The 23,825-nt window shown below is 38.1% G+C and overlaps 5 protein-coding genes and 2 long non-coding RNA genes across 10 annotated transcripts; 3 read left to right on the top strand and 4 right to left on the bottom strand.

The window, feature by feature from the left end:
- Positions 1–1,049: 1,049 nt before the first annotated feature.
- LOC110857422 lies at positions 1,050–2,334 on the bottom strand. The gene is made up of 3 exons (XR_002548679.2): positions 2,128–2,334; positions 1,922–1,997; positions 1,050–1,512 (listed from the first exon to the last, which is right to left on the bottom strand). It is a non-coding gene; the product is annotated as an uncharacterized LOC110857422 (long non-coding RNA).
- A 500-nt stretch (positions 2,335–2,834) lies between these two features.
- Positions 2,835–4,644, bottom strand: LOC110857337. Its single transcript, XM_022105946.2, has 3 exons — positions 4,530–4,644; positions 3,851–4,180; positions 2,835–3,407 (listed from the first exon to the last, which is right to left on the bottom strand). The coding sequence occupies exons 1-3, from the start codon at positions 4,588–4,590 to the stop codon at positions 2,974–2,976; spliced, it is 825 nt and encodes a 274-aa protein (XP_021961638.1). The 5' UTR covers positions 4,591–4,644; the 3' UTR covers positions 2,835–2,973.
- A 1,586-nt stretch (positions 4,645–6,230) lies between these two features.
- On the top strand, positions 6,231–13,331 carry LOC110857439. The gene is made up of 7 exons (XM_022106033.2): positions 6,231–6,697; positions 7,220–7,423; positions 7,749–8,069; positions 8,500–9,027; positions 9,433–9,858; positions 10,239–12,933; positions 13,029–13,331. The coding sequence occupies exons 1-7, from the start codon at positions 6,253–6,255 to the stop codon at positions 13,042–13,044; spliced, it is 4,635 nt and encodes a 1,544-aa protein (XP_021961725.1). The 5' UTR covers positions 6,231–6,252; the 3' UTR covers positions 13,045–13,331.
- Positions 13,301–16,185, bottom strand: LOC118437966. Of its 2 annotated transcripts, none has more exons than XM_035857564.1 (6): positions 15,997–16,185; positions 15,854–15,931; positions 15,675–15,766; positions 14,778–15,590; positions 14,245–14,695; positions 13,301–14,180 (listed from the first exon to the last, which is right to left on the bottom strand). In XM_035857564.1, the coding sequence occupies exons 2-6, from the start codon at positions 15,909–15,911 to the stop codon at positions 13,993–13,995; spliced, it is 1,602 nt and encodes a 533-aa protein (XP_035713457.1). In that variant the 5' UTR covers positions 15,912–15,931; positions 15,997–16,185; the 3' UTR covers positions 13,301–13,992. The 2 variants fall into 2 exon arrangements, with proteins under 2 accessions (XP_035713457.1, XP_035713456.1); XM_035857563.1 differs by having other exon boundaries at positions 15,854–15,917.
- A 684-nt stretch (positions 16,186–16,869) lies between these two features.
- Positions 16,870–19,505, top strand: LOC110857460. Of its 2 annotated transcripts, none has more exons than XM_022106056.2 (6): positions 16,870–17,115; positions 17,427–17,516; positions 17,609–17,881; positions 18,279–18,325; positions 18,406–18,692; positions 18,941–19,505. In XM_022106056.2, exons 1-6 carry the CDS (start codon positions 17,025–17,027, stop codon positions 19,062–19,064), a joined length of 912 nt encoding a protein of 303 aa, XP_021961748.1. In that variant the 5' UTR covers positions 16,870–17,024; the 3' UTR covers positions 19,065–19,505. The 2 variants fall into 2 exon arrangements, with proteins under 2 accessions (XP_021961748.1, XP_021961747.1); XM_022106055.2 differs by having other exon boundaries at positions 16,875–17,115; positions 18,406–18,698.
- Positions 19,396–23,646, bottom strand: LOC110857459. 2 transcript variants are annotated; one of them, XM_022106053.2, is made up of 9 exons: positions 23,338–23,646; positions 23,189–23,228; positions 22,988–23,062; positions 22,837–22,907; positions 21,982–22,758; positions 21,437–21,905; positions 21,077–21,195; positions 19,972–20,998; positions 19,396–19,904 (listed from the first exon to the last, which is right to left on the bottom strand). In XM_022106053.2, exons 1-6 carry the CDS (start codon positions 23,446–23,448, stop codon positions 21,828–21,830), a joined length of 1,152 nt encoding a protein of 383 aa, XP_021961745.2. In that variant the 5' UTR covers positions 23,449–23,646; the 3' UTR covers positions 19,396–19,904; positions 19,972–20,998; positions 21,077–21,195; positions 21,437–21,827. The 2 variants fall into 2 exon arrangements, with proteins under 2 accessions (XP_021961745.2, XP_035713458.1); XM_035857565.1 differs by lacking the exon at positions 23,338–23,646 and having other exon boundaries at positions 22,988–23,040; positions 23,189–23,321.
- LOC110857464 lies at positions 20,879–21,340 on the top strand. Its single transcript, XR_002548682.2, has 2 exons — positions 20,879–21,020; positions 21,090–21,340. It is a non-coding gene; the product is annotated as an uncharacterized LOC110857464 (long non-coding RNA).
- Positions 23,647–23,825: the final 179 nt, after the last annotated feature.

Below are 23,825 nucleotides of genomic sequence, written 5' to 3'. Positions count from 1 at the left end.
TTTGATATTGTAAACGGATTTAGTGTTGATTGCATGCATTGCGTCTTCCTAGGTGTCATTCGTAGCTTGACCAACAAATGGTTAAAAGGCATTGGCAAAGCTTGGTCAATTGGCATGCACATAGATAAAATTGACGAAATTTTGTGCAGATTTAAGTCGCCATCAGAAGTCGTCCGCACTTGCAGATCTATTATGGCTCGAACACATTGGAAGGCATCAGAATGGCGAACCTGGTTATTTCTGGTCCCAGTGATATTAAAAAATATCTTATCCGAACCATACTTAGCTCACATTTCATGTCTCAGCCGAGCTATATTCATTTCCTCTAAACAGTCTTTCACTTCAATTGAGTTAGACGAAAGTGAGAATTGCATTTTGCAGTTTTTACGAGACGGTCTAGCATTGTACGGAGAAACATTTTATAGTTTTAATGTTCATCAATTGGAACACCTTAGTAACACTGTCCGGCGATGGGGACCTTTGTGGAATAGTTCTGCTTTTCAATTCGAATCGTTTAATGGAAAACTACTAAATTATGTCAAAAGTGCAACAGGTGTTTTATGTCAAGTGTGTGAGAAATTTGCTAATGAACTTCAAGTCAATAATTTGCTAACAAAAACTAGTAACAATATTTGTTTTGGGGTCAAGTCAGGCGCTTTGCAAAAAAATTTGCATGAAATTAAAAATCCGAAGTCGGTTGCATCGTGTAATTTTTTTGAGAACATGATACCCCAAGGGCATACGTTTTTTAGCTTAAGTAAAAGTAAACGAGCAATAATTAATTACTATTCGTTTTCTACTAAATTTACATCAAAACGTTGCGATAATCTCATATTCCTTCGCGCAGGCGTGCTGGGTAGGATGCAAGCTTTCTTTAAAGTAACAAGTCGACTTGATGAAATCATTTCTGAGAATTATTTCGTACAAGTGTCAAGCTTTAAAGTGACAGAATTGGTTGGGCTCCCGCATATCTACAAATGCAAACGCAATGTTAAGTCAACCTTCGAAATAATGAATTTTAACGAAATTGTACCGAGAAAATATTTTAGTTGTGTTATAAATAACGAATATTTTTATATTGAAGTCCCTAATTTGTTCGAAGTAGATTAATCACAAGAATAAATTTACTTAAAGTTGTTAACAAAATAATAATTTTCATGAAATTACATACAAGAGTTTTGATTTTCAGATACGTACATATATATGCACAAAATCATATTTACTCATTGGTTAATTTCCGATAAGAATAAATACACTAAGTTTCCAATTCGAAATGGAATTTTCGTTGGCATATTTGAAAAAAAATTGTGGATCCCATAGGTAGCAGTGGGAAACCATAGGGGGAAATTTGTCAAATAGGATCCTTCGCTCGAATTTTCCTATTGGACAATTCCTATATGGAAAAAGCGTAGGTTCCAGTTGGCACTAGTAGGTTCATGTGTGGCATTAATAGGCAGATGGGAACCTACGCTGTATTTTTGCTGGGGGATACCCCATAATTTTGGAAATTATCTGAAAAAAATTAAAGTTTGTGTGTAATAAATTTATTTCACTGTGAGCGTACATATATGTACTCACGACGACAACGTATTATTTCCCATTGCAACTCATTCAGCAAATTTGCGAAGCTTAAAAAATTGATGTTGTGATTGAATTCACAAAATATGACACACTTTATAATTTCTCTAGGTCGTGATGGTGAGGTTGAATTTGAGAAATAAAAGTGGGCTAATTTGCTAGGTAAATTTTCGAAAAGAATGACACCGTTTCCCAGGAAAAATTTTGATAAATCTCGCAAATTTCGTAAAACTTTGGAAGCTATGTTGCTACCCTTAATTTGAGAAATATTCAAAGGTTGACTTGAGTACGCTGTCTTATAGTTATTAATAAATGTTTTAAAATCAAGCGAACAATTACATACCTCGGGCAGGTACGAAATTAAGTGACAAGTTTGGGTAGAATTCTCCATGTTCAACGTTTACGTTTATGTAAGGACGCTGAAAAAACGGAAAGAAGATGTAAAATTGCCTGAATTAATTGAAACTATTTAATTAATTAATTAATTGAACTGTTTGCGAAAGAAAGGTTGCGATAAACTATTTTAAGAGAGTCTGTGAAATTATCTACCTCAACAAATTGATCTTTTTCAAACGTAGTGTATCACAATGTTTGCAAGAAGTACAGTAAATTTTATGTAGATATGCAACCAAGATGAACTGGATTGTGACTTATGATTGTGACTGTATGGTCTGCTACTCACTGAACACACGGAATTAAATCCTCAAAAATGGTTTAGAAAAGGGTTGCAACTTAACTTCAAAAGGTTTCAGGTAACGGAATCATGATGTGTTTAAAAATAATCTGATTTGTAAACGAGTTGTACTGTAAATTCCAAAACCTGGTTCACTTAATGCTTACGTATACATACATATATGCAGGTAACTTTATACCTACGTACAACGTATATGTACTGAATGTACATATAAATATCTGTACTAGGTACATATGTATGTACACGGTCCTGAATTTTGCTCCAGTAATGTACTGTATGTACGTATATCTGTTCTGTATGTACGTATATCTATTCTGTATGTATGTATTTATGTAAATACATACATAGGTACTTACACATACCCTTATGCATTTACATATTTATACATACCATGTGCACGTGTTATCGTAAATTGTGGGAGGAAAGGTGATCACGCTGATTTGTAATCAATGATTAAATTTTCTTCACTGGACAAAGAGGGTTCCGTGTGTTGCAAACGTTGCGATAATTAAGCTCATTATGAACGAATGAATGCAATGAATTCAATAAACGATCAATAGGATTACCATGCAAAATGCGATTCAAATATTTAAGTATTTATTCATGAATATCCAATTTGTTTATGTCTTCAATAATTCAACGTAATTAGGTAAGTTATACAATTTTTGTAAACTTGAAACTCTACCTTAAACAAATCACCCTCAGTCCCAATTATCCCTCAAGAACTCGACAATTTGATCCATTTCGTCCAGCAAATCAGCCCCGATCCAATTTCCGTGCCCAGCGTTGTACACCGTGAACTTATTCGTGACGCCCGCCTCGGTCAACTTATCTCGGATGATGGGCATTTGTGCGTTTGGAATGAGCAAGTCTCTGTTCCCGTAAAACCCGATTGTTTTAGCGGATTTCTCCGAAACCCAGGTGGCCGGACTGGTCACATTGTACAACTCGGGGCACTCCGTGTACCTGCAGGGTCCCACCAGGTTGACGAAATAATCGAGGAAAAGCGGATTCGCGGTGTAGGACGAATGCGTAAAATCCGTCGGACCGACATGACTCACGACCACTTTGACCTGTTGGGCCTCGCGGTCGTACGCGTACGAGTAAAGCATGGCCAACTGGGCACCAGCGCTACCTGTTAGAAATTTGGTATAGTCATGCAGGTATTGATTTCTCGGTAGTAGAGTTGCTACCGCTTGGTATTAACGTTATGCACCCTGGTCAGTAGAAATTTCCTACCGATATGGCAAAACTTTACCGAGCTAGGAATTTGTCGGGTCATTGACAAATTGACATGTCAGAAATGTATAATTTTTTAGATATCTAAAAATTGTGACGAATATGACAAGTTCAAATTGTCATAAATGCCCAATTTTTTCCAGAAATGTCGGTCTCTTTGAAATTGTGACAAGTTGGATGGTCAATTTTACAAATATGACAAATATGACATATACCGGCTTGACACGGACAAGCTCCATCCTTCATGGTATTACAGGTCAATACCGCTTTGGTAGAGTCATATATTACCACCGCTTGGTATAATTTTAATACTGGATTTCTAAGAGGGTATGTAAGTACCTCCGATCAGGGCAAATGTGACGTTCTGGGGGAGAACATTCTGCAGCATGGTCACCACGAGGGAGATGTCTTCTAACTGCTTGGGAAACCCGGGACTTTCCGCTGTCCCCAAACGGTAGCCCATATTTGCGATGATGTGTGTTGGAAAACCGGTGGCGAGAAATTGAAGCCAGCCGTCCATGCCTTCCTTCTCTCCGGCACCCCAAGCCCCACCGTGGATTAGAATGATGACCTTGGTGATGGGTTCAAGGTCCCAGGAGGGCAAATAGATGTCGACCACTTGACGGGATTCCGGGCCATATGTTACGTTCGGGAGGGGAACCCATTGCCCTGGAAGGTTTTATTTGCTATTAATCTGTGTGCATTTAAGTACATTGTTAGAAATCTGGTAAAGTCACGCAGGTATTGATGTCTCAGTATTAAAGTTGTTATTAAAACCACTTGTTGTTATAAAGTTTATACCACTAGTTGATATACCACTTGTTTTTAAAATTATATCGAATAGTAAAAGTTTTCTACCGATTTATGGTAAAACTTTAAACCGAGCTTTTTACTATACCGTATTACTTATCAATACCACCTTAGCAGAGTCATACATGAATACCGTTTGGTATTATTTTGATACTGGATTTCTAAGAGTGTAATAAATATTATAGGAAATTCAGGACAGATTTGAAACCTTCTGCGCCCAGAATGGTGGTGGCAATCGTGGCGACAAAAATAGCCTGAAGTAATGTCATTTTAAAATATATTTTTTCAGGAGGAGGATTTCAGACGTGTGTGTCCAGTTGTGGTGAAATCCTGAGTGGTGATGGCTGGTGGTACGAGAACAATTAAATAACACTTGAAGAAGGACATGGTATTTTGGGCGTGTGTGACAAGTGGTACAAAGTGCGACCCAGACCAGGTGAATTATTTATAATTGATTTCATTATCACACATTCTCGACGACAATACGTTTGTCGTACGAGAATGTCTCGTACGATAAAGGCAAGTGGCATTGTTTTGTTAAGAGTTGGCCTTATCAGTAGTTATTCATGTATGTATGTATGGACGTACTTATTATTACTTAAGTACATACGTACATACCCAGTGGCGTGACATTGTCTGGGCAAAATGGCAGGGTTGACCTTATCAATAGTTGTGCATGTTGAGACGCTTCAGTTTATTTATATGTATCTATAAGTTGTGAATGTAAATTTCTTGAGGTGGCGAGAAAATGTATTTATGAAAATTGAATAAAATTTATGACTTTCAATGATAAGTGGAAGTACAAAACTGGAAGATGGATAGAGAGGCCTGGAAGATAATTGTAGTTTACAGCATACAAATAAAACAAAGTTGAGGACAATGAGTTGACAAGATTTAAGACAATGACAAAAGAAAAGAAGAATAAAAACTTAGTGGATATTATTTACCAAAATATCGTTAAATATTTTATGAATGGGCACCCATTTGCTTAAATTGGGCATTTAAACATTAATACAAATAGAAATTTTTTGTCAACGAAAAACGCAATCGCCTTATCGGTCTGAAATGAATGAATAACAAAACACTTGTTGACATAAATATGTACAAGAAACAAATGCTTTAACAAGGGTTGCTAACGTTGGTTTTTTCGTGATTTGTGTTTTATGTATGCTCTTTATGCCAAGATTTTGATCCATGATGTTTTCTAATTTACTGACATGTACAAATTTACATATATACAGGTAGTTATCTTACTTATGTTTAGATACCCTGTATTCATGTACATATGGGTCCGTATGAGTCGTCCGTATAAGTTGTCCATATCTAAATATCTATTCATATTTACATAATGAGTTCTTGTTCTCCAAAATAAAAACAAATTGCTTAGACATTAACATTATTCATCTCACATAATATATAACCTGCCAAATGTAAATTTTGCATAGAATTGCAAATTAAGTTATATTATTATGTATCTTCCTAACTACGTCTATTTAAATCTTACCAACAAGTTGACTCATTTGTGGAAAGAAGAAGTACATATTTATAAACATAAGTACGTATGCATACACTGAATGCGATCCATCATTCCTCTCATTCATCAAACAACGATAAGCTTTTACTGCCTTTAAACACTTCTTTACTGATTCATTTCTTCACAATACTGCTGAATTTACCTTTTCCTGCATTTATACGTTTACCCCGTTTACGTAATTTAACAACAAGTTATTTTGTCAATCTACATAAATATGTAACTCATCTTAAAATGCGTATTTTTGCATGAATCCGTACAAAATCAGGTCACCCACCCGTTCCAAAACTCTTCCTGGTCCATTCGACTTTTTGCGCAAAAGTCAGCAAAATTTCAGCAAATAAAACTAATCCCGTACCACTTTTAGTCTCATTTTTACTCCACACTTTGAGCAGTCAAGATGTGGGAAAAATTTATATTTCCCGCCCTTGTGGCCGTTACGAATGTTGTCGTTCAGAAGGATGGCGACTCACACCATCTCGGACGGATTTTTACCCCGCCCCCCTTCTTCCCCACCGAACCGACCGCCTACACACTGCCCGCCTGGGTTACAACGACGCTCAGCCCACCCACCACGACCACAAGTAGAGGTTCCGTGATTCCAGATAAAGACAAAGTTTGGGAAGCTCAGAAATATTGCGATAAAGTGGAGGACCAGTTGGACCAAGAAATGCAGAAATGCATAGGGATAATAAGCCTTCAAGATTTGTCCGGTTTGACGAATTTATTGAATTGTGTGAATGGAATTTTGCGTCTGGAGGAGGCTGCCTGTGGATGCGTCAAGGCAGGAATGCTGTTCTACAGCTTCACCTGGGATGATTCCGACCCGCATGCAATCTGCTCAGGTATGTACTTAATTTTCCAGCTTAATTTTTGAATTTGGTATAAAATACTAAAACAAAATTCACGCATTTCTTGCTATGTAACTCGTAAAATCCGCAAGTTTCATAAAATAATTTCACAAAATAAAGAGACATTCTTGATTTGAGTAAGTTTATGAAAATGTGTTAGCTAATTTTTCTTAAAAATGTTTGTAAAAGTTTGTGAGTTTACAGAATTTACGCATTTTTCAATATTACCAAAGACTGAATGAATTTCCCCAGTTTGTTTTAAAAAATGCAGAACAACTTAAAATCCTTTAAACATGCATAATTATTAGTACAAAAAGTTCGTAAAATTTTTGTAAAAAATGCATCTTAATTTTATAAGATTTACATATGTATGTAGTAAGGTTTTTAGTTACTAAATTTGGGAAGTTTGAAAATTATTGATTGGCAATTACATTTACGCTATTAAAATATTGTTAGTTATTATCTGCATATCATTTTTGAAACATTCGATATAATTGCGTAATAAAACGTACGTAGATAAGGTGAGATCTTGTCGTCTACCTGGTAATTCAACGACAACGAACAAGAACGACGTGTTAACGAAAATTGCTGCAATGGCGAGTCTCCTGTCCCAAGCGAAAAACCATTTGGCAGAAGCAAACCATTCTATTCAGCTTGTGATTAGTGACCCTTCCTTGGATAAAGTTCATGAGGGGAGTATCTTGGAAACTTGGTCCTCAGGTATGTCAAAGTCAATTATTTATATCACATTGTCAAGCTAATTAAAAACCATATTGAAGTCAAAGAATTACGTTCATGCATGAGAACGTTCATAAAGTACGTAACGCAAAATTTGCGATTTTTTACCGCTCCCTTCCCCATCTAACGCGTCACACACAGTCTTAAAATATAGCGCAAGTTGGTCTGTAACGCAATAGCAGACCTCTCCTTCCCTTTCCACTGCGTATTTTATGAACCTTCCCTAAGGGGACCTAGGAAACTAAGATTTCCTTAGTTTCCGCTAAATTTTGAACGTCAGTTAAATTTCATTAATCTGTTTCCACAGGTCTCCTCCAATACGGAAGAACCATCGAGAAGTTGGGGCAACTTGGTGGAGATACGTGTGGAATTCTGGAGTCATCCATTATCAAATTCCTCCCAGAAGTGTGGAGAATCCAGCAACTTTGTTGGTACTCGCAGGCTCAATTGGCAGCTCAGGTTACAAAGTGTCACCCTTTGACGAAGACGAATGATCTCAGCGAAGCGCAGAACTTGTTGGTGTGCATTCGACAAGTGCTAAATTGGGAGGAAGCCACGTGCTCGTGTGCTCATCAAGGACTAAAACTGTTTGGTTTGAAGGAAACCGAATTGAGTGCTGTTTGTCCTCGTACGTACATATTTTTATTGGGGTCATTTATTGTAGTTTACCTCTTGAGGACGAAATACACAAAATTGTGTACTGCGTAAATTACCCTGACACCAAAATTTCTCAAAATAAGAATAGTTCTTTCGTATTTTTAGTAAAACTCATGGTTAAAACTGGATTTTTTATTATTTTCTTCTCAAATTTTGGAATTTTCCCTATATTCGACCGATGTTAAAAAGGGTTTTCTCGTTGCTCGTCAAAAAACTCAAAACTGGAAACTCGTCGAAATAAATATTAATTTTTTAAGTATAGGAAATCATGAAAATTTTAAGTGGTTTACCTAATTGTGAAATCGACCCTAGAAAAATTTGTAAAAAATCAGAAGTACGACAGAGGTTAACTGTGACAATAGAAGTAAAGTTATATACAAACTATTTTAATCGCATTACAGTAAAATCGCACACCTGCCCCATCACAAATACCACAACAGGGATTAACTCTGAAATAAACACCCTGCAAAATCTGACCTACGTACTAGGCCAAACCCTGGATGAAGCTGGCAACCCACTCTACCGCACGATGGCGGCACAGTCCGTGCCAAATATTTTGGTGCAGTGGAACAATATCTTGCAAGACTATGGCGCCGGCCAGGAACAACTTGGCCTCGTAGCAGATCATATTTGCGGCTCGATAAAATTCATAATTTCGAAGTCGGAGGACCCCAAAAATTCAACCATTTTTCCAAATAAAGACGACGTTTGGCGAGTTCAACAGCAATGCTATTTCGAGGAAGAAAAATTGTTGGAAGTTTTTAAACTGTGCAAAAATTGGAAAGCTGCAGACGGTCAGCAACCTCTGGAAAACTTGTTCCTTTGCGTGCAACAACTCCAACGCATGGAGGAGAGCACGTGTAGCTGCGTGAGATCTGGGTTGTCCCTCTATGGATGGAATGAGACCAGTTTGGACACCATCTGCACCTGTAAGTATACGTAAAAGATGGGTTTCAATCAGAATTGAGCCGGCTGGACACTTTGGCTATCTGTCCGAACCGAATCCAAATTTTTCGCTTAAAAAATATCCAGCCGAACCGAATGATTCGGATAGATAGGTCGAAAGTTGGATAACCTACCCAATTCTATAGTTGAGTCGGTTTGCCTGATCCGAACCGAATCCGAATATTCCGGCTTCAAGAATATTCCGAATTGAATCCGATTTTTTATTAAAAAATATCCATTTATGTAAACCGAATGACTCGAATTCAGCTCGGATGAATACTTCATCCCAAAGTCGGATAACCGGCTCAACTCTGGTGTCAATTTAAATAAAAAATTTCTACATAAGCTAACCGCTTCAGAGAAATTTATCTATTATATTTATTACCCAGCAAACCCAAGAACGTGCGACGAACTTGTTCCCGCTCTCATGTTAAACGACACTCAGGACAGTATGGATTTAAATCTTCTTATTTTACGCGGTGGCGGCGAACTTCAAACGGCCGGGGAACCATTACAGAAACTCATAGCGGGTGGATTTCCGCCAGATCAGGAACACACCGTGCTAGCCAAATGGGAACAGGACATCCAAGTTTATGGCAGAACGCAAGAACTGGTTGGCGAAATGGCCCAGTACACGTGCGGAGTGATGAAAGAAGCAATTTACGAGGGGACCACGGGTGACTTTTCACACCGCGGAAGTAGCGGACACGGAAGTGGGGGCGGAGGGGGTTGTCCCTGGTATTTGTTCCTATTCTGTTGGATTAACGACTTGTTCAGCCCACTCAACTTTCCGTGGGGTGGTGATCCCCATCATGGTACGTTAACTACAATTTTATACTCATACATACATACATACATGTTCACATTCATTTATTTCATACAGAATGAATAAATTATTCATTCATTATTCAATAAATTCATGAATGATTTGTTTTCAAAAATTTTGTCTGAACGAATACTGAATAAATATTTATTCATTTCATATTCGCGTAGAACGAAGAATGAATGAACAATTTTTAGTTGCTTTTTATTTTTTTACCCCATGGGTATATTGAGAAGCCCGTCAAATGAGACAAATTTTAGATAATACGAATAACGAATGAATATTTTTCCAAATTTTTACATTGAATGAAGAAATATTTTTTGAACCAATTACTGATTAGCTGTTTTGTAATCGAAAATTTTATACTTTCAGGCGATGACCCAGTCACGGCACCACCAACGGACCCAACAACCACGTCCACCACCACGACTACAACCACGGCTGCCCCAGCCCCACAAGAAGATGACGATAATTGTCACATTTCCCTCGATGCCAACAACAATTCGACCCAAAACGAATTGAAAGAATGTGAAAAAGAGCTAAACAACTTGCAGACCACCGCCCTTCAAAATCCTGCCCAGCTAAAAAACGCTACCGACGAGACGGTCTGCTGTTTTGAACGAGTCGCCCAAAAATCTGGCAAAGGGACTTCCCTCTCCATCGAGGACGCGTCCCAGATCACTAAAAATTTCCAAAAGGACTTCTGTCCAAAAGACGAAAAAGTCGAGACGGACGAGTCCCCCTGGAATCAAAAGTTTGATGTGGATCGCATCCAGAAAATTTGGAGCAAAATCCGCTCAACATTTTCCAACGCGACGGATATCCTTAAAAAAGCTGGAGATTTCTTGGACAAAAAGGACAATACAAAATATAGACAGGAGCTGGTTCTGTACGCCTTTCGCATGGCGGAAGTCGGCAGCCTGTCCAACAATATGATGGCGACCGTGTACGGGTACCAAATTCAGAAACGGCAAGAAAGCGTCCAAACTAATTTTGGACTGTTGGAAGAAAAAACGAGGCAATGCGACGTCCTAATCGGTATCGTAGAGACTGGCGGGTATGAACAGCGCATCGCAAGCCTAGACTTCCTAGACAACTGTGTCTCTCAGCTTGCCCCAATTTTGGAGCAAACTAAAGAAGTCGTGAATCAGCTGATAACCGCAATCCCGATCGAACCAGAAGACGATCCTGCTTCATTATTGGAACAGTCGGAAGCACTTTCATCCCTCCGGGGTGAATGGGACAGCGTGGTCAACAAGGTTCGAACCGTTATGAGCTCCGATTTATCCACGGCGGGAACCCAGCTTAATTCCGACCTTGACTCGATGGTTATTAACGAAGAGACATTTTCGAAATTTTCCGACTCTATGAAACATTACGCTCTCACAGCAGCCTCAGTTCAGGCTCAATTGACACGTTTGTACGAGTTAATCGCAACTTTAAGGGTGGACATGACCACGACCACCACAACGACGACACCAGCGCCTTCTTTAGAAAAGATAGAAGCTTTCGAATCTGAACTTGTACAGATGTACGGGCAATTAAAAACCCAGTGGGGATCCTGCAGACAGAATTATATATTCTTAACCGACACAAATCGACCCCAGAACTTGGCTCATCTTCGCGCATGCGCCGCTTCCATGGAACCAATCGCTTCAGACTTGGAACAGTTCTGCAACGATATTCGCGGCAAGTTGGACATTCCCACGTTACGCGATGCCGTTCGCGATCTAGAACGTAATCTTGGCTCCCAAGTGGAAAACGTCGACGGTGGTTTCGAACAGGGCGACGTGAGAGTACGAACTTCTCAAGCTAGTCTAAAAACCATACAGGCCGCGCTAGATGAGGCAAGTAGAAAAGCTCGGATGAATGAATTTGTACAAGAAATATTCTACTTTCAAAAAGCAGTATCCACCATAAGGTCAAATTTGGGCGGGATAGTCACCACTATTGATCAAATTTTCGCAATCACCACGACAACCCCACCCCCTTGGGAGGGAAGGCTGATCACTTTCCAGGGTCAAATTGAGGAAAAATATGCCCAATTGAAGACACAATGGCCATCCTGCAGAGCTAATTGGATAAACTTAACCCCTGCCAATCGACCCGAAAACTTGGCCAGATTGCGAGACTGTGCTACTCATCTTGCCCCAATCGCGCAAGAGTTGTACCTCTTTTGTAACGATATCCGCGGCAAGTTTGACCTTCCCAAGTTACGCGATGCTCTTCACGACGTAGAAAGTAAACTCCCATTCCAAGTGGAAGACGTGGATCTGGGCTTTGAGCACGCTACCGACAAAATAGGAACAACCCGCTCAAAATTGAAGACCATGCAAGACGCCGACGACATCGGCAGGATTTCTAGGATGAACGAGTATGTCCAAGAAGTCGCATATTTTCAGAGGGACATAGCCACAATTCAAACCAGCTTGGAAACCGTGGCTAACACGATTAACCAAATATTCGCATTGACCACCACAACTACCACAACGACCACGACCACCACGCAAAAACCAGTGGCACGTGACTTACACGACTTGGACTCATACAACCCGTCCCTGGCGTCCAGATTTCTCGCCTTGCAAACCAAATGGATGCAATGTAAAGCAAACCCGCAATCTAGTTTGGTACTGTTTGGAGGTTGCAGCAATACATTAAGGGCATCTGCGGACGATTTAGTCTCAGAGGTGGACACCTTCAGAGGCACCTTGTTGAACTTGATTGCGCAAGATCGAACTTTTAATCTAAGGACACCAACCTGGGAAGAGTACAACGCGCAACTAAACCAGCTTGTGGATGATACCACGGCATACTTCAAAACTGGCGGGGATCATTTCTGGAGTGGAAATACTATTCTGGAGAATGCAAAGAAGGAGCAGGATTTAGCCACCCAGACTCGCCTGCTGATAAATTTCGACAATGAGGTACAGATTTTTAAAGCGTGTGTACAAGGAGTTAGTGCCGAATTGGGAAAGGTTGTTGACAAAGTGCAGGAAATTATAAGGAATCCGCCCCCACCACCACATCAAGAACACAGGCCTCCGGATTGCTGTGCTTTTATGTGGATGTAAGTCCTACTACAATTATATTTTAGACAACATTACAAGAATATGTGTAAAATTATTTTTGCATTTTTTATATGAAATATTAATTTTATTCCAGTTGCTGTTTCTTCTGATCGACGTCGATTTGAAATTTTATGGGTTTTGCAGTAATAATTTATGAATGTTTAATTATTCCTTCCGAATTAAAGATAGAAATGGATAAATAATATGATTATTAGTCATTGATTAATTAATAAATAGATTTTCGGAAAATCTTTTTCTAGTAATACATATATTCTGAATTATGTTATATTATATTATGAATTATTAATTCATACTATGCAAAATTCGCAAGAAATTCGACAATATTTGTCTTATGTGGTTTATGTATTTATTTGGATAATAAAATTTATTAAAATCATTTTTCATAATCAGTATTTAATATACTTCAACCATTGGAAATTAATTGCACAACTTTTTGATCACCGAACCGATCGAGAGCAAAAATTTGCATGCAAATAATTTTTGGAGAACGGGGCATGACTTTTACATACATACTATTACATGTAACGTATTTAACTTTACAGTTTATTGTTTGCAATTTAAACTTTTAACACCGGAAAGTGTTATTTTAATATGTATATGTAAAATTGCATGACATTATGTCATTGACGTGTGTATCACCTATGTACATACACGAACATATAAGTCATACGTTCTGGAAGCACATGTGTTTCCAGACTAGTGAATTCAGATTACATTACAGCAAAAAAAAGTTTTAAAGGGTAACTGCAGTTCTACATGATTACTTTTATTTCGTATTTGAAAAAGTTTTAAAATAAAAACTACTTTGATTCATTTTGAAAAGGGTCACGGTAAAAACATAAATACATTTGTTTCAAATACAAAATCTGTGTCGGTTCCGACTTTTCTCGAAGGTTTGTTGAAAAAATCAATAAATTTAAATCATTTTCAAATGAACATTGTCGGTGGATTTAGTTTTTTTGAAGTACGGATAGTTAATTTGCATACAATTGAATAACGAATACGATCTACGATGCCTTACATTTTAAATGAACAACTCATTTGATACTGATCGGAGCATTTCTGGCGTCAAAGATGGCTTGCATCTCTTTCGTAAATTCGTTATCCCACGAGTCATCCCGCATTTTGACAATCTCGAAGCCGCCGCTGTACCGAATAAAATCATCAAAATGAGCAGTGAAGTCAACCCTGTCGGTATCAAAGTAGAACTTGGCTGTTTTTTCGCCTGAAATAAAAATATAAATTTATCTTGTCATATAACTTGCATACATAATTTGTGAAATCCTTACCCTGCCAGGTCGCCATGTTCCTAAGTCCAGCCAAGATGGTCTGACTCGCAGGTTTCTTTACGTTTCTGAATTGAAGGCTCGCTATCTCGAGATTCCAAGCTTTGAATGGTTCCAAAAACCTGCTAAATTCTTCAAGCGGGATCGTACCGACAAACCAAGTAAAATCGAATCGTTTCACGTTTGGGAAAAGTTGGACCATTGTTTCCGAAAAATTTTCACATTCGCCAATTCCTCTCATCATCAGATCGACAGACTGAATCCCTCGGTGCCGTTGCGACAGGTTTTTGTGAGGCGTCGATAAGCTTAATACTTCAATTTCATAGAATTTGTCCAGCGTTAGGTGCTCGAGTTTTGGGAGGCGGATCTCATCCAAAGAATCCTGAACTTGGTAAATATCCGCGACAAAAAGGGTGACCAAATTTGGCATGACGGGAAGGTCAAGCTTCTCTTTCTGTGATGTGTACATAATAATCACATGATGATCACCAATAAAATCAGTAAATTAAAGATATTTAAAGATATTTTATGCTAACCTGACAATAGTGAACGACTTTATTCGAATTCTCTAAGCTAACTTCGACCACGGAGTTCTTGATATGAGCCAGCATGCCGGCCACAGCGGTCAAGTTCACGGCCTCAAATCGCATATTGGGAATATCAATAAATTCGAATTCAAAAACCTTAATACTCTTGCATCCTTCCAGATTCGGATAAAAATTGGCCGAGATTCTTAATTCGGTCAAATTGGGCGCGGCGTCGAGCCAAATTTGGACGAAGGGTTGATACGTGAGAGGATTGTAGCTGCTTCTACGAACAGTAAAGGCGTAGTCGTCATCAATCTGCTGTTCGAACGTGAAAGAGGTCAAGGTTCGTTGAACCGCAAGTTTTTTCAGAACCGGAGATTTCTTGCCCCACGACGAGTCCACAATATTGACGCAGAGAGAAACGCTCCTGAGGTTTGTGGACTTCAACTTCCGAATCCCCTTGAGAAGTGCGGTCATATGACTTTTATGCTGTAGACAAACCGCCAATTCTTCAGTGAGTCGGGCGACCCGCGGAACGGCGGCGATGGCCTTGGTGATCACTTCACCTCGCGTCTCCGTAGGGACGGAGGGGTCGAATTCGAAACGATTGAAACCCGAGGAGATGCTGAGTCGTCGGAGCAATTTGTCAGCCACGAAGGCCGGTTCGGATAACTTGGTCCCGTCGTAGCGGAAGAGTTTGGTGGCCATGAGGAAGGTCCGTTTTCCTAGCACGGTCGCGCCGACATTGTCCCATTCACGACACACAAGACGAGCATTCCTCAATTCGTGGACGGGGAGGTGGTCGAAAACGAGGTCAAGAACCTGTCGAATTTATTGAATTATGAAGAAAGTATGAAATTTTATATATTAAAAAGTGAAGTGAAGTGAGGATTAACTTTTTCTTACGATAGGATTCAATAGAGGATTTGGGGCGTGGATAGTTTTATTCCCCTCATTAATACCACCGGCCGCCTCGTCGTCACCAGCTTTAATAATTGCTGGTGGAATACACAATTTACCCGTTAATATAATTGTTTAACTTTAAAAGTTAGCCGAAAATAATAAATATTAAAATATTTATTTACCTAACATTGCAAAGTCATTTGATGAGCAGGGGGAGTGAGAGTACTGGTTTGGCTCCATCTTTTACTAATTTCAAAACACTGGATTAAATAGCTCACAGATGAAAATTAGTTATTCCTACTTTTCGTAAAAAGTATTTACTTACTTTTTTTGTTGAAGTGTGTCAAAGGAAGAAGATGAGCAAAAAATGTGGAGAACTGTGGAAAAATATGTAAATCAGCAGATGACACCCCACGTGTTATTTAAACTTCCCTCCCTCATTCATGGAGGGAAGTGGTTTCATTCTACTCCAAGGGACTGTGCAGAAACCACGTGATGGATTTGAAACGGGGTAGGGGTCAAGAGATCCTATTTTTCCGAGGTCAATTATAACATGGGGTATATAGGTCATACAGGGGGGGTAGGGGTATACATTCCTCGAAAATCGATAACATGCTTTTTGTGGGCCCCTATAGAACTTAAAACAACTTATTTACATCCATAAATACGTCACTAAGGCTCAAATAATATTGTACCAATGTAATGCATGTTAAAGGGGGAGGGGGGCCTAGAAAATCGCGAGTTTTGCGTTACATAGTTAGCTATCCTGTTTACCATGAACGTAATTTATGAACGCCCCCTTACTGTGACCGTGTCGTACTCGAACACGTCATGCATCTCGCAAATTAAGCATATAAATAAATCCTTTGATAGCAACATAACTTGCAAAGTTTGCGCGAAATTTGCGAGATTTTGTGAAACTTATGCTGGAAAATCAAAACCATGTTTTTCACAAAGTTATTCATACCCATCCACTGGGCATGTTTTTACTTCGCAAGATTATTTTAATAAGGGCGGATAATGACCCCCTTAGACAATTGACGGGGCCCTGTCCCCCTGTTCCACCAAAATGATTAGAAATGCGGCTCTGAAATAGATTTATGTAAAACAAACAAAGCGAGATAAACAAAGAGATTTTATGCATATTTGTGTGAGGGGAATATTGAGATCCAGCTGTGAGCGAAAAGCAAGCTGACTTTTGTTTACTTTTTGTTTACTCGATTCACAATTCGCAATTTTGGATTTTCACGTTATTTCTTGCTTCATAGTTAATTTTCCTCGTAAATTTGTTCACTTAACGGTAATATTTCGACAGTTGCTATTAAATTCTATAACTTGGTCAAATTCAAAGAAATGGAGGAACTACTTCGCCGAGTGTCGAAATTGGAAGAGGTCGTGACTCAAATGGCGAAATGGACACATTTTTCGGATGTGGTGGATTTTGGTAATTGTATTTACTATTTGTTAAATAATTGCTAAATATGTGTGTATGGTCGAGAATATTAATTATTCTGGCTTTAAATCTGTGATTAGAAGTACGATCGGATACATACATAGAGCAAATTTAATTAATCAGTTAATAATTAGATGGAATTCCACTTTCATATATAGTCAGAGTGATCCTTACATAACTACAAATTAAGTATATAATAGCATAGCTAACTTGATAAATTTTTTAACACAAATTTTGAAAATGATTTTACATCAATTTAAAGGTTTTTAAAAGGTAACTTATGCTTTTATTTTATTCGATAGGTATTTTGTGTACTGATGTTACTGCCGATAAGTTACCCACCTCACCGCCACCGGAATCTGATGTTAAATCGCCATCTTCATCCAAAAAACGTTAATACTTTATACTTTAACTTTAACTTTTCTTAATTTGCATTTCTATGAAGAAACTATTTGCTTATTTTTGACGAATTCCTAATTTTTAGGAATTCGTGCCAAGAGGAAGCAATCCTTTGATAAGGGGGAAGGGAATTATTGTGGTGAACACGACGCAACGGAGGAGGTGAAAAAAATGTACGTCGTCGAAGACACCGTTCCATTTCCGGGATTGAGCACGCCCAGCATTCTACCTGATAATGGAACGGGTGACACAATTGTTGAAGAAATTGAAGAGGAATTCGTCAAAGTGGAGGATTATGCGGTTGATTTAGACGACAATGATCATTTAGGAGAGGAATTCCGCTGTGTAGATTACACAGGTACAAAAAAATAAAAATGTACATGAAATACTTGGAATATTTGGCAAGCTTGTGCATAATCAGGGAGGTATTCAGTGACTGGAAAGTTATTGATATGTATAAATTATCACTATTTATCACATAATATTCTAAATTATGGAAATATTTGCAAATATTTAAATTGTAGACTGCACAGGTGTAAGTGTGCAAATATTTATATATTAGATGAAAAAGGAGTTAAATATTTGCAACGTTTGACACTTTGCCATTATTTGCAACATAATTACGATCAGGAAGAATGTAATTTGCTTGCTGGAAAGTCATTATTCCAAGAAAACTTTGTGTGGAAAACTTCTAACGAAATATTTGGAAACAATTTTTGAACAACGATAATTTTGATGAAATCACTTATTTTCAGGTGCTGAACACGTCCCGGATTCTATGAGCGGTTCAGAAAACGAGGATGTAAATCAATTGATACCTTACTGATTAATTATTTTTATACATTTTGTGACCATTTTTATTCATAAATTATTAATGTACAGAATTTTAACCAAGATTTCCAATACGACAATGCCTCCGGGCTCAGGACAAGAAAATCACTAAGAAAAACTCAATTCCGCTGGAACGAGATGAAAGACTTATTCCTCATTGAGCATGTTTCTCGATTAAAACCAATCCTAGCGAGTGGTAGTGAATCTCGCAAATCGTGGTATGAAATCTCATCCCTCGTGAACAAAGAGTTTGACACGGACGTGACCGATTTAGCAGTTAAGAGAAGGTTTAATCTCCTGTTAGATAGTCACAAGCGCGAGGAAAGCTTCCATAATCGGTATAAGTAAGTTAATTAATACGACAATTAAGATTAATGAGTTTCACTTTACTTTTAATGAGTGGGTTCGACTCATTTAAAATTATTTTTAAAATTCCGGCAAAATAATTTATCAGAAATCGTACGTTTTTTTATTTGCAAGTCTGTTTGCAGATTTATTTAACAATAAATAAACCGAACCCACGATTTATGACCAGCGAATAAGTTTCAGGTTATTTATTTACATAATTAATTTAATGTTCCTGCAGGTCTGGTCTTGACGATGTGGTGCGAGATATTCGAGAGAAATTGGACATTTTGGCGAACCTTTCAGCGACATATAAACTACAACAGAATAATTCAAGACAAGAGCTTCTGAACAAAATAAGATAACATGAAGCAGAAATTTATCGACTTGTGTTAAAACATCGTTATCTCCATTTAAATATCATAATGTTTAATGACGTTGTACATAAATATGCAGTTTAGCTAAAGTGCATGTCATCTAGGTAAAAGTAACTTAGGATTAATTGTAGAGTGATCCTTACGTATTTAATGTAGTGAACATTTTTGCAATTTAGTCATGTCTGCAAAATTTTAATGTACGAATAACTTATGTACATAAACTATGCATGAGTTATGTCTGTTTTTGTAAGTATGTAACACGCACCTGCAAACTCGTATGCATTTATGAATTTGTATTTAACTTGTACGAATTTTAGTCTGTTTTTGTTACCCAAAGTTTTAATGGCATTTTATGTGGCTTTTCACTACACAACAAATTTTATATCAAATTAAATAAGTTTATAATAAATCATTACACTTAACAATCGACACATCTCCACTCCACAATACCGTCCCCCTTACCACCAAAACGCTCCATCGTATTATGTTCAATATCAATGAGAAATTTCGTCTTTTTCGAATTCTTTGTGCAACAATTGTTACAATCTTTATCGTTGCATTCGTCATAAACCTTCGCTTTGATCGTTTTACCGTCCGCCCGTAGTTCGAAAGTTTTCAACTTATACTTTTTCGAGTCTTTGTGGTGAATGGCGATAATGTTGTTATCCTTGACCCAGGACTCTGATTTTGTCCCGGAAACGAAGGCAAATTGTCCTCGATACTTGCACCCGCTGTAATCCTTGCATTCGCTCTGGTCAGGATAATTCGGGTCGTCACAGCATGGCGGGTACGACCAGTAGTTCGTGAGGTCGGCTTTGTTCCATTTTTCTGAAATTACAGAGGTTCAAAATAGTGGAGAAAATTTTGCAAGTTTTTTAAAAAATATTTTGCTTACGGGCCGACGCCTGCTGGGAGGCAAGAATGAGAATCAAGGTGAGATTAAGGAGAGACATTTTTGCGAATTGAAGAGATACCGGACAGAATTCGCTTTATATTAGGAAAGGGATTTGAATTTTGTATGGATTTATTGAGGTCTGTTTTTGTTAGTGGCAATAACCGCACATAAATTCATGACAGGCAATTAGTTTTTGGGGTGGATTGGATTACAAACGGATATTATTATTGTATGAAATACAATAAAGTTAGTTTCTCAGAATTTGGTGCATTAGATTTAGTTTTGGATGTATGTATGTATAAAAAGGTTGAAGGTCATAATATTGTGGAGAAAAAAAACAATGTTAATTTCCTAGAAAAATTATTAATCATGTAGCATATGTTGATCATAAATTAAATATAATTCATAATATCGTTTAATTTGACATATTGGTTTTCCATGACGGAATTTTATGTACTTAAATACTTATGAATGATTTGTTTTTTTGTATAAATATTTGCAACACCTTTGTTATCGAACATTGGGTTTATGTAATTTACGAATGTGTTCATCTAAACTCGTGCCAACCTTGGGTTCAAGCCAGAGGTATTAAAGTGTGTTCATTTAATTTGGTAACATTTTCCCTACTACTTTTGAAACTTATTACTCAAAAACGGATGAAGATACCTGCGAAGCCAAATTTTTTATAATAATAATTTATTCACTGAGACACACCAAAAACCCGTTAGATCTAAGGAAACATATCTAATAAATAACTCTTAAAATCAAATAAGCAATGTGTAGTAGGACAAAGACGTTAAATTATTATTACAAAATTTATTAAACATTTAGAAAACAAATTTGTGTCGGTTACATACACACTGTTGTGACGAAAATTGACCCATTAAGCGTTGAAAATCTAAAACTACGCATTAATTTCTATCCTTTCCTAATATCTAACTTGATTCAGCACCACCCCTCCCGTGACATGAATTGGAGCACCACTTTCTTCAAGGATCGGTTGTACCACTTCCAGAATTTCCGGCAGCTGAATTTATAATAAAACTTTAGTATGTACATTTTTGTAATTCGTGTCAATTGCTATTTAAACTAAAAATTGACGTACCGCATTGCCGCAGATTTTCACACTTTTAAATCCCTTGCTGTGTAAGATAAGATTTTGAATGGATGCAGAAAAGTCGTCCTGCATGATGCAAGCGTGCCGGAAGTGGACATTTTTAACGCCTGGAATACATAAATACATGCTTAATTCAAACTTTGTTAAAATAATGATTGATTGTCATCAGTGTCACCCGTAACAAAAACTACTTGAGCAATAAATGTTTTTTTTTTTAGAATAATTTCTTGCAGGAGTGCAAGAAATGCATGAAGTAAACCTCATCCAGTGGACAGGGTGAACCGTTGGGTGGCGTCAAATTCTTGCACCCAAGAATGTTCAACACTGATTGGACAATTTAATCCTTACCTTTCCAACTCGCCGCGTTTTCCAGGACTGCGACCATCACGGAGGATGCACTAACATTGTCACAACGAACGCTGGCCTCTTCCAGATCCAAGTTTTGGTACGGCGTCAACATCTCGTTTATTTCCTGGATGGACATGTTCCTTTTGAGCAATAGGCACAAAATTAGCTCAAATTTCTTAACGGAGGGAAATAGCCGGACAATCTGTCCCCCGATTGCGTGTGCTTCCATTTCCATCATCCAGCTTTGAAGCAGCTCTATCCTGAGAGATTTCACTCCTCGATGTCGTTTCCACAGATTTAGATGGCGTGGCCAAATCAATGCCTCTGGGCGACCGTTGACGCTGAGAAATAGGCTCTTCAGTGCTGGGAGGTGATCCTCGTTAAGCAAGTCTTAAAATGAATCCATTGCGGCTGGACTGATGGTGACAGAGACAACTTTCGACATCACGGGAACGTCCAAAGTCTGGCTCTGTGGAAAATTAGAATTAGCATACTTATTGTAAACCGCACCAAAAATAGTTTTTCAGTCATTCTGTAATTCTTACCTGTGGCAGGTCAACTGTGTCATCAGCGATCGACCCTAATTCCAAATCGATCAGGGTATCCTTAACCTGCGCCAGTATCCCGATCGCAGCGACCTTGTCTGGAACATTGAAAGCAGCGCACCATACCAAGTCAAACTTGAAAACTTTGAGATTTTTGCAACCCTGCAAATTCGGGTAAAAAGGCCAGCAGACTTTTAAAGATGTCAAATTAGGTGCCGAGTCCAGCAAGATTTGAAGGAGGGGCTTAAATGCATAGCTCCCTCCCCCAATCCGGTCGTAAAGTTGGAACTCGATTGACGTCAAGTTAGTTTGAACGGGTAGTTTATTCGTGAACGTCGGATACCCCTCTTTCCCAAGACTTAACGCTATCACCCAAACGGTTACAGAAATGTGTTGGATATTCGTCTTGGATTTTTTGAGCTTCCTCAACCCGTTGAAAAAAGCGGTCACGAACTTAATATATGTGACTTCGCAGTGGATTTCGCGAGTACATTGCCCGAGCTCGGCGAAAACTTTGGTGATGACGTTGGCCACCTTATTATGGGGGACGGAAGGGTCGCATTTATCCAACATGGAGATACGCCGCATCAGATTTGCAGCCACGGGGGTCACCAAATACATTTTTGAACCTTCATCGTAGCGGATTAGCTTGTTGACGTTGAGAGCGGTCCGCTTTCCTAGCAAACTGGCGCCGACCTCGGCCCAATTTCGACACACGAGACGAGCCCTCTTCAAGTCGGTCAGGTCGGATAGATGGGCGAGGATGAGGTCCAGAATCTGAGCAAAATTCGGTCGGAAGTTTGAAATTCATTTAAAAATCAGAAAGGCAACATTTTAATAATTTCGACGACTTACTAACGGATTCCGTAAAGCTTTCGACGTCGGGTTCATATTGTCGACTGCTGATTCATCCCCGCCTTGAGAATCTATAATTAAGGAGTTAAACGGAGAATGTAAAAAAAACTTAATTTTCAACCAATATTTGGAATAAATTTGAATCATTTACCGAAATTTTGAGAAATCTTCACCTCTCGGGAAGAAGATGACCTTAACTTCATCCTGGAACGATTTATATTTAGGTCTAAAATTAGAAATAAACACAATAATAGTGCAAAATTTTAATAATGAATAACAAATAAAAATGCGTGCTCTGCTTAATTTTATCGAATACAGATTCAAAATTACAAATTCAGGGCAATTAACTAACCTTTCATGTAAATCGGTACTCGAGTCAGAATAGGTGGTTCCTTTGGAATCGTTAATCAGAGTAAATTTTAAAATGTAAACTTGTACAAATTCAAAATTTTAAATAACCAGTGGAGAGGACGAAGAAAAAAAGGCGAAAAATTTGCAAACCTGCTGATTAAATAGAAAAATCGTTGGCTGCCTGCTTGCGCGGTTTCTAGCCGCTCTTTGTTGTCCATGAAATGGGAGCGACAATTTTGCATGAAAATGTCTCGCATCCATTGACTTGACATTATCACAAAGTTAGCACATTTACACATTTAGCTTTTATAGGAATCTGAAAAAAATTGTTTCATTTTTATAGCTTTTCGACTCATTGATTTCTTAATATATTTATGTAGACAATTAAAATGACAAGCTCTGTCCTTGATCCAAGTAAGTAATTATCTGTATTGTCATGATTTAAAAAATATATGTCCATACATACTCCGAGTCGCACTAATTACAATATGCATACCTCAAAGATAAGTTGTTATCATCATAAAAAGTTAGACACTTAGGAATATGACTAATCAGTATGGGTCAATATTGCTCGAAATATTTATTTATTATTGCTTAGATGATACATATGTGAGTCATGTATTTATTTAACTACTGCC

The sequence above is a fragment of the Folsomia candida genome, unplaced genomic scaffold, assembly GCF_002217175.1.
Source record: "Folsomia candida strain VU population unplaced genomic scaffold, ASM221717v1 Fcan01_Sc018, whole genome shotgun sequence".
Taxonomy (NCBI): Eukaryota; Metazoa; Arthropoda; class Collembola; order Entomobryomorpha; family Isotomidae; genus Folsomia; species Folsomia candida.
Note: the sequence above shows the minus strand (reverse complement) of the source record. Positions and strands in the feature narration are given on the sequence as shown.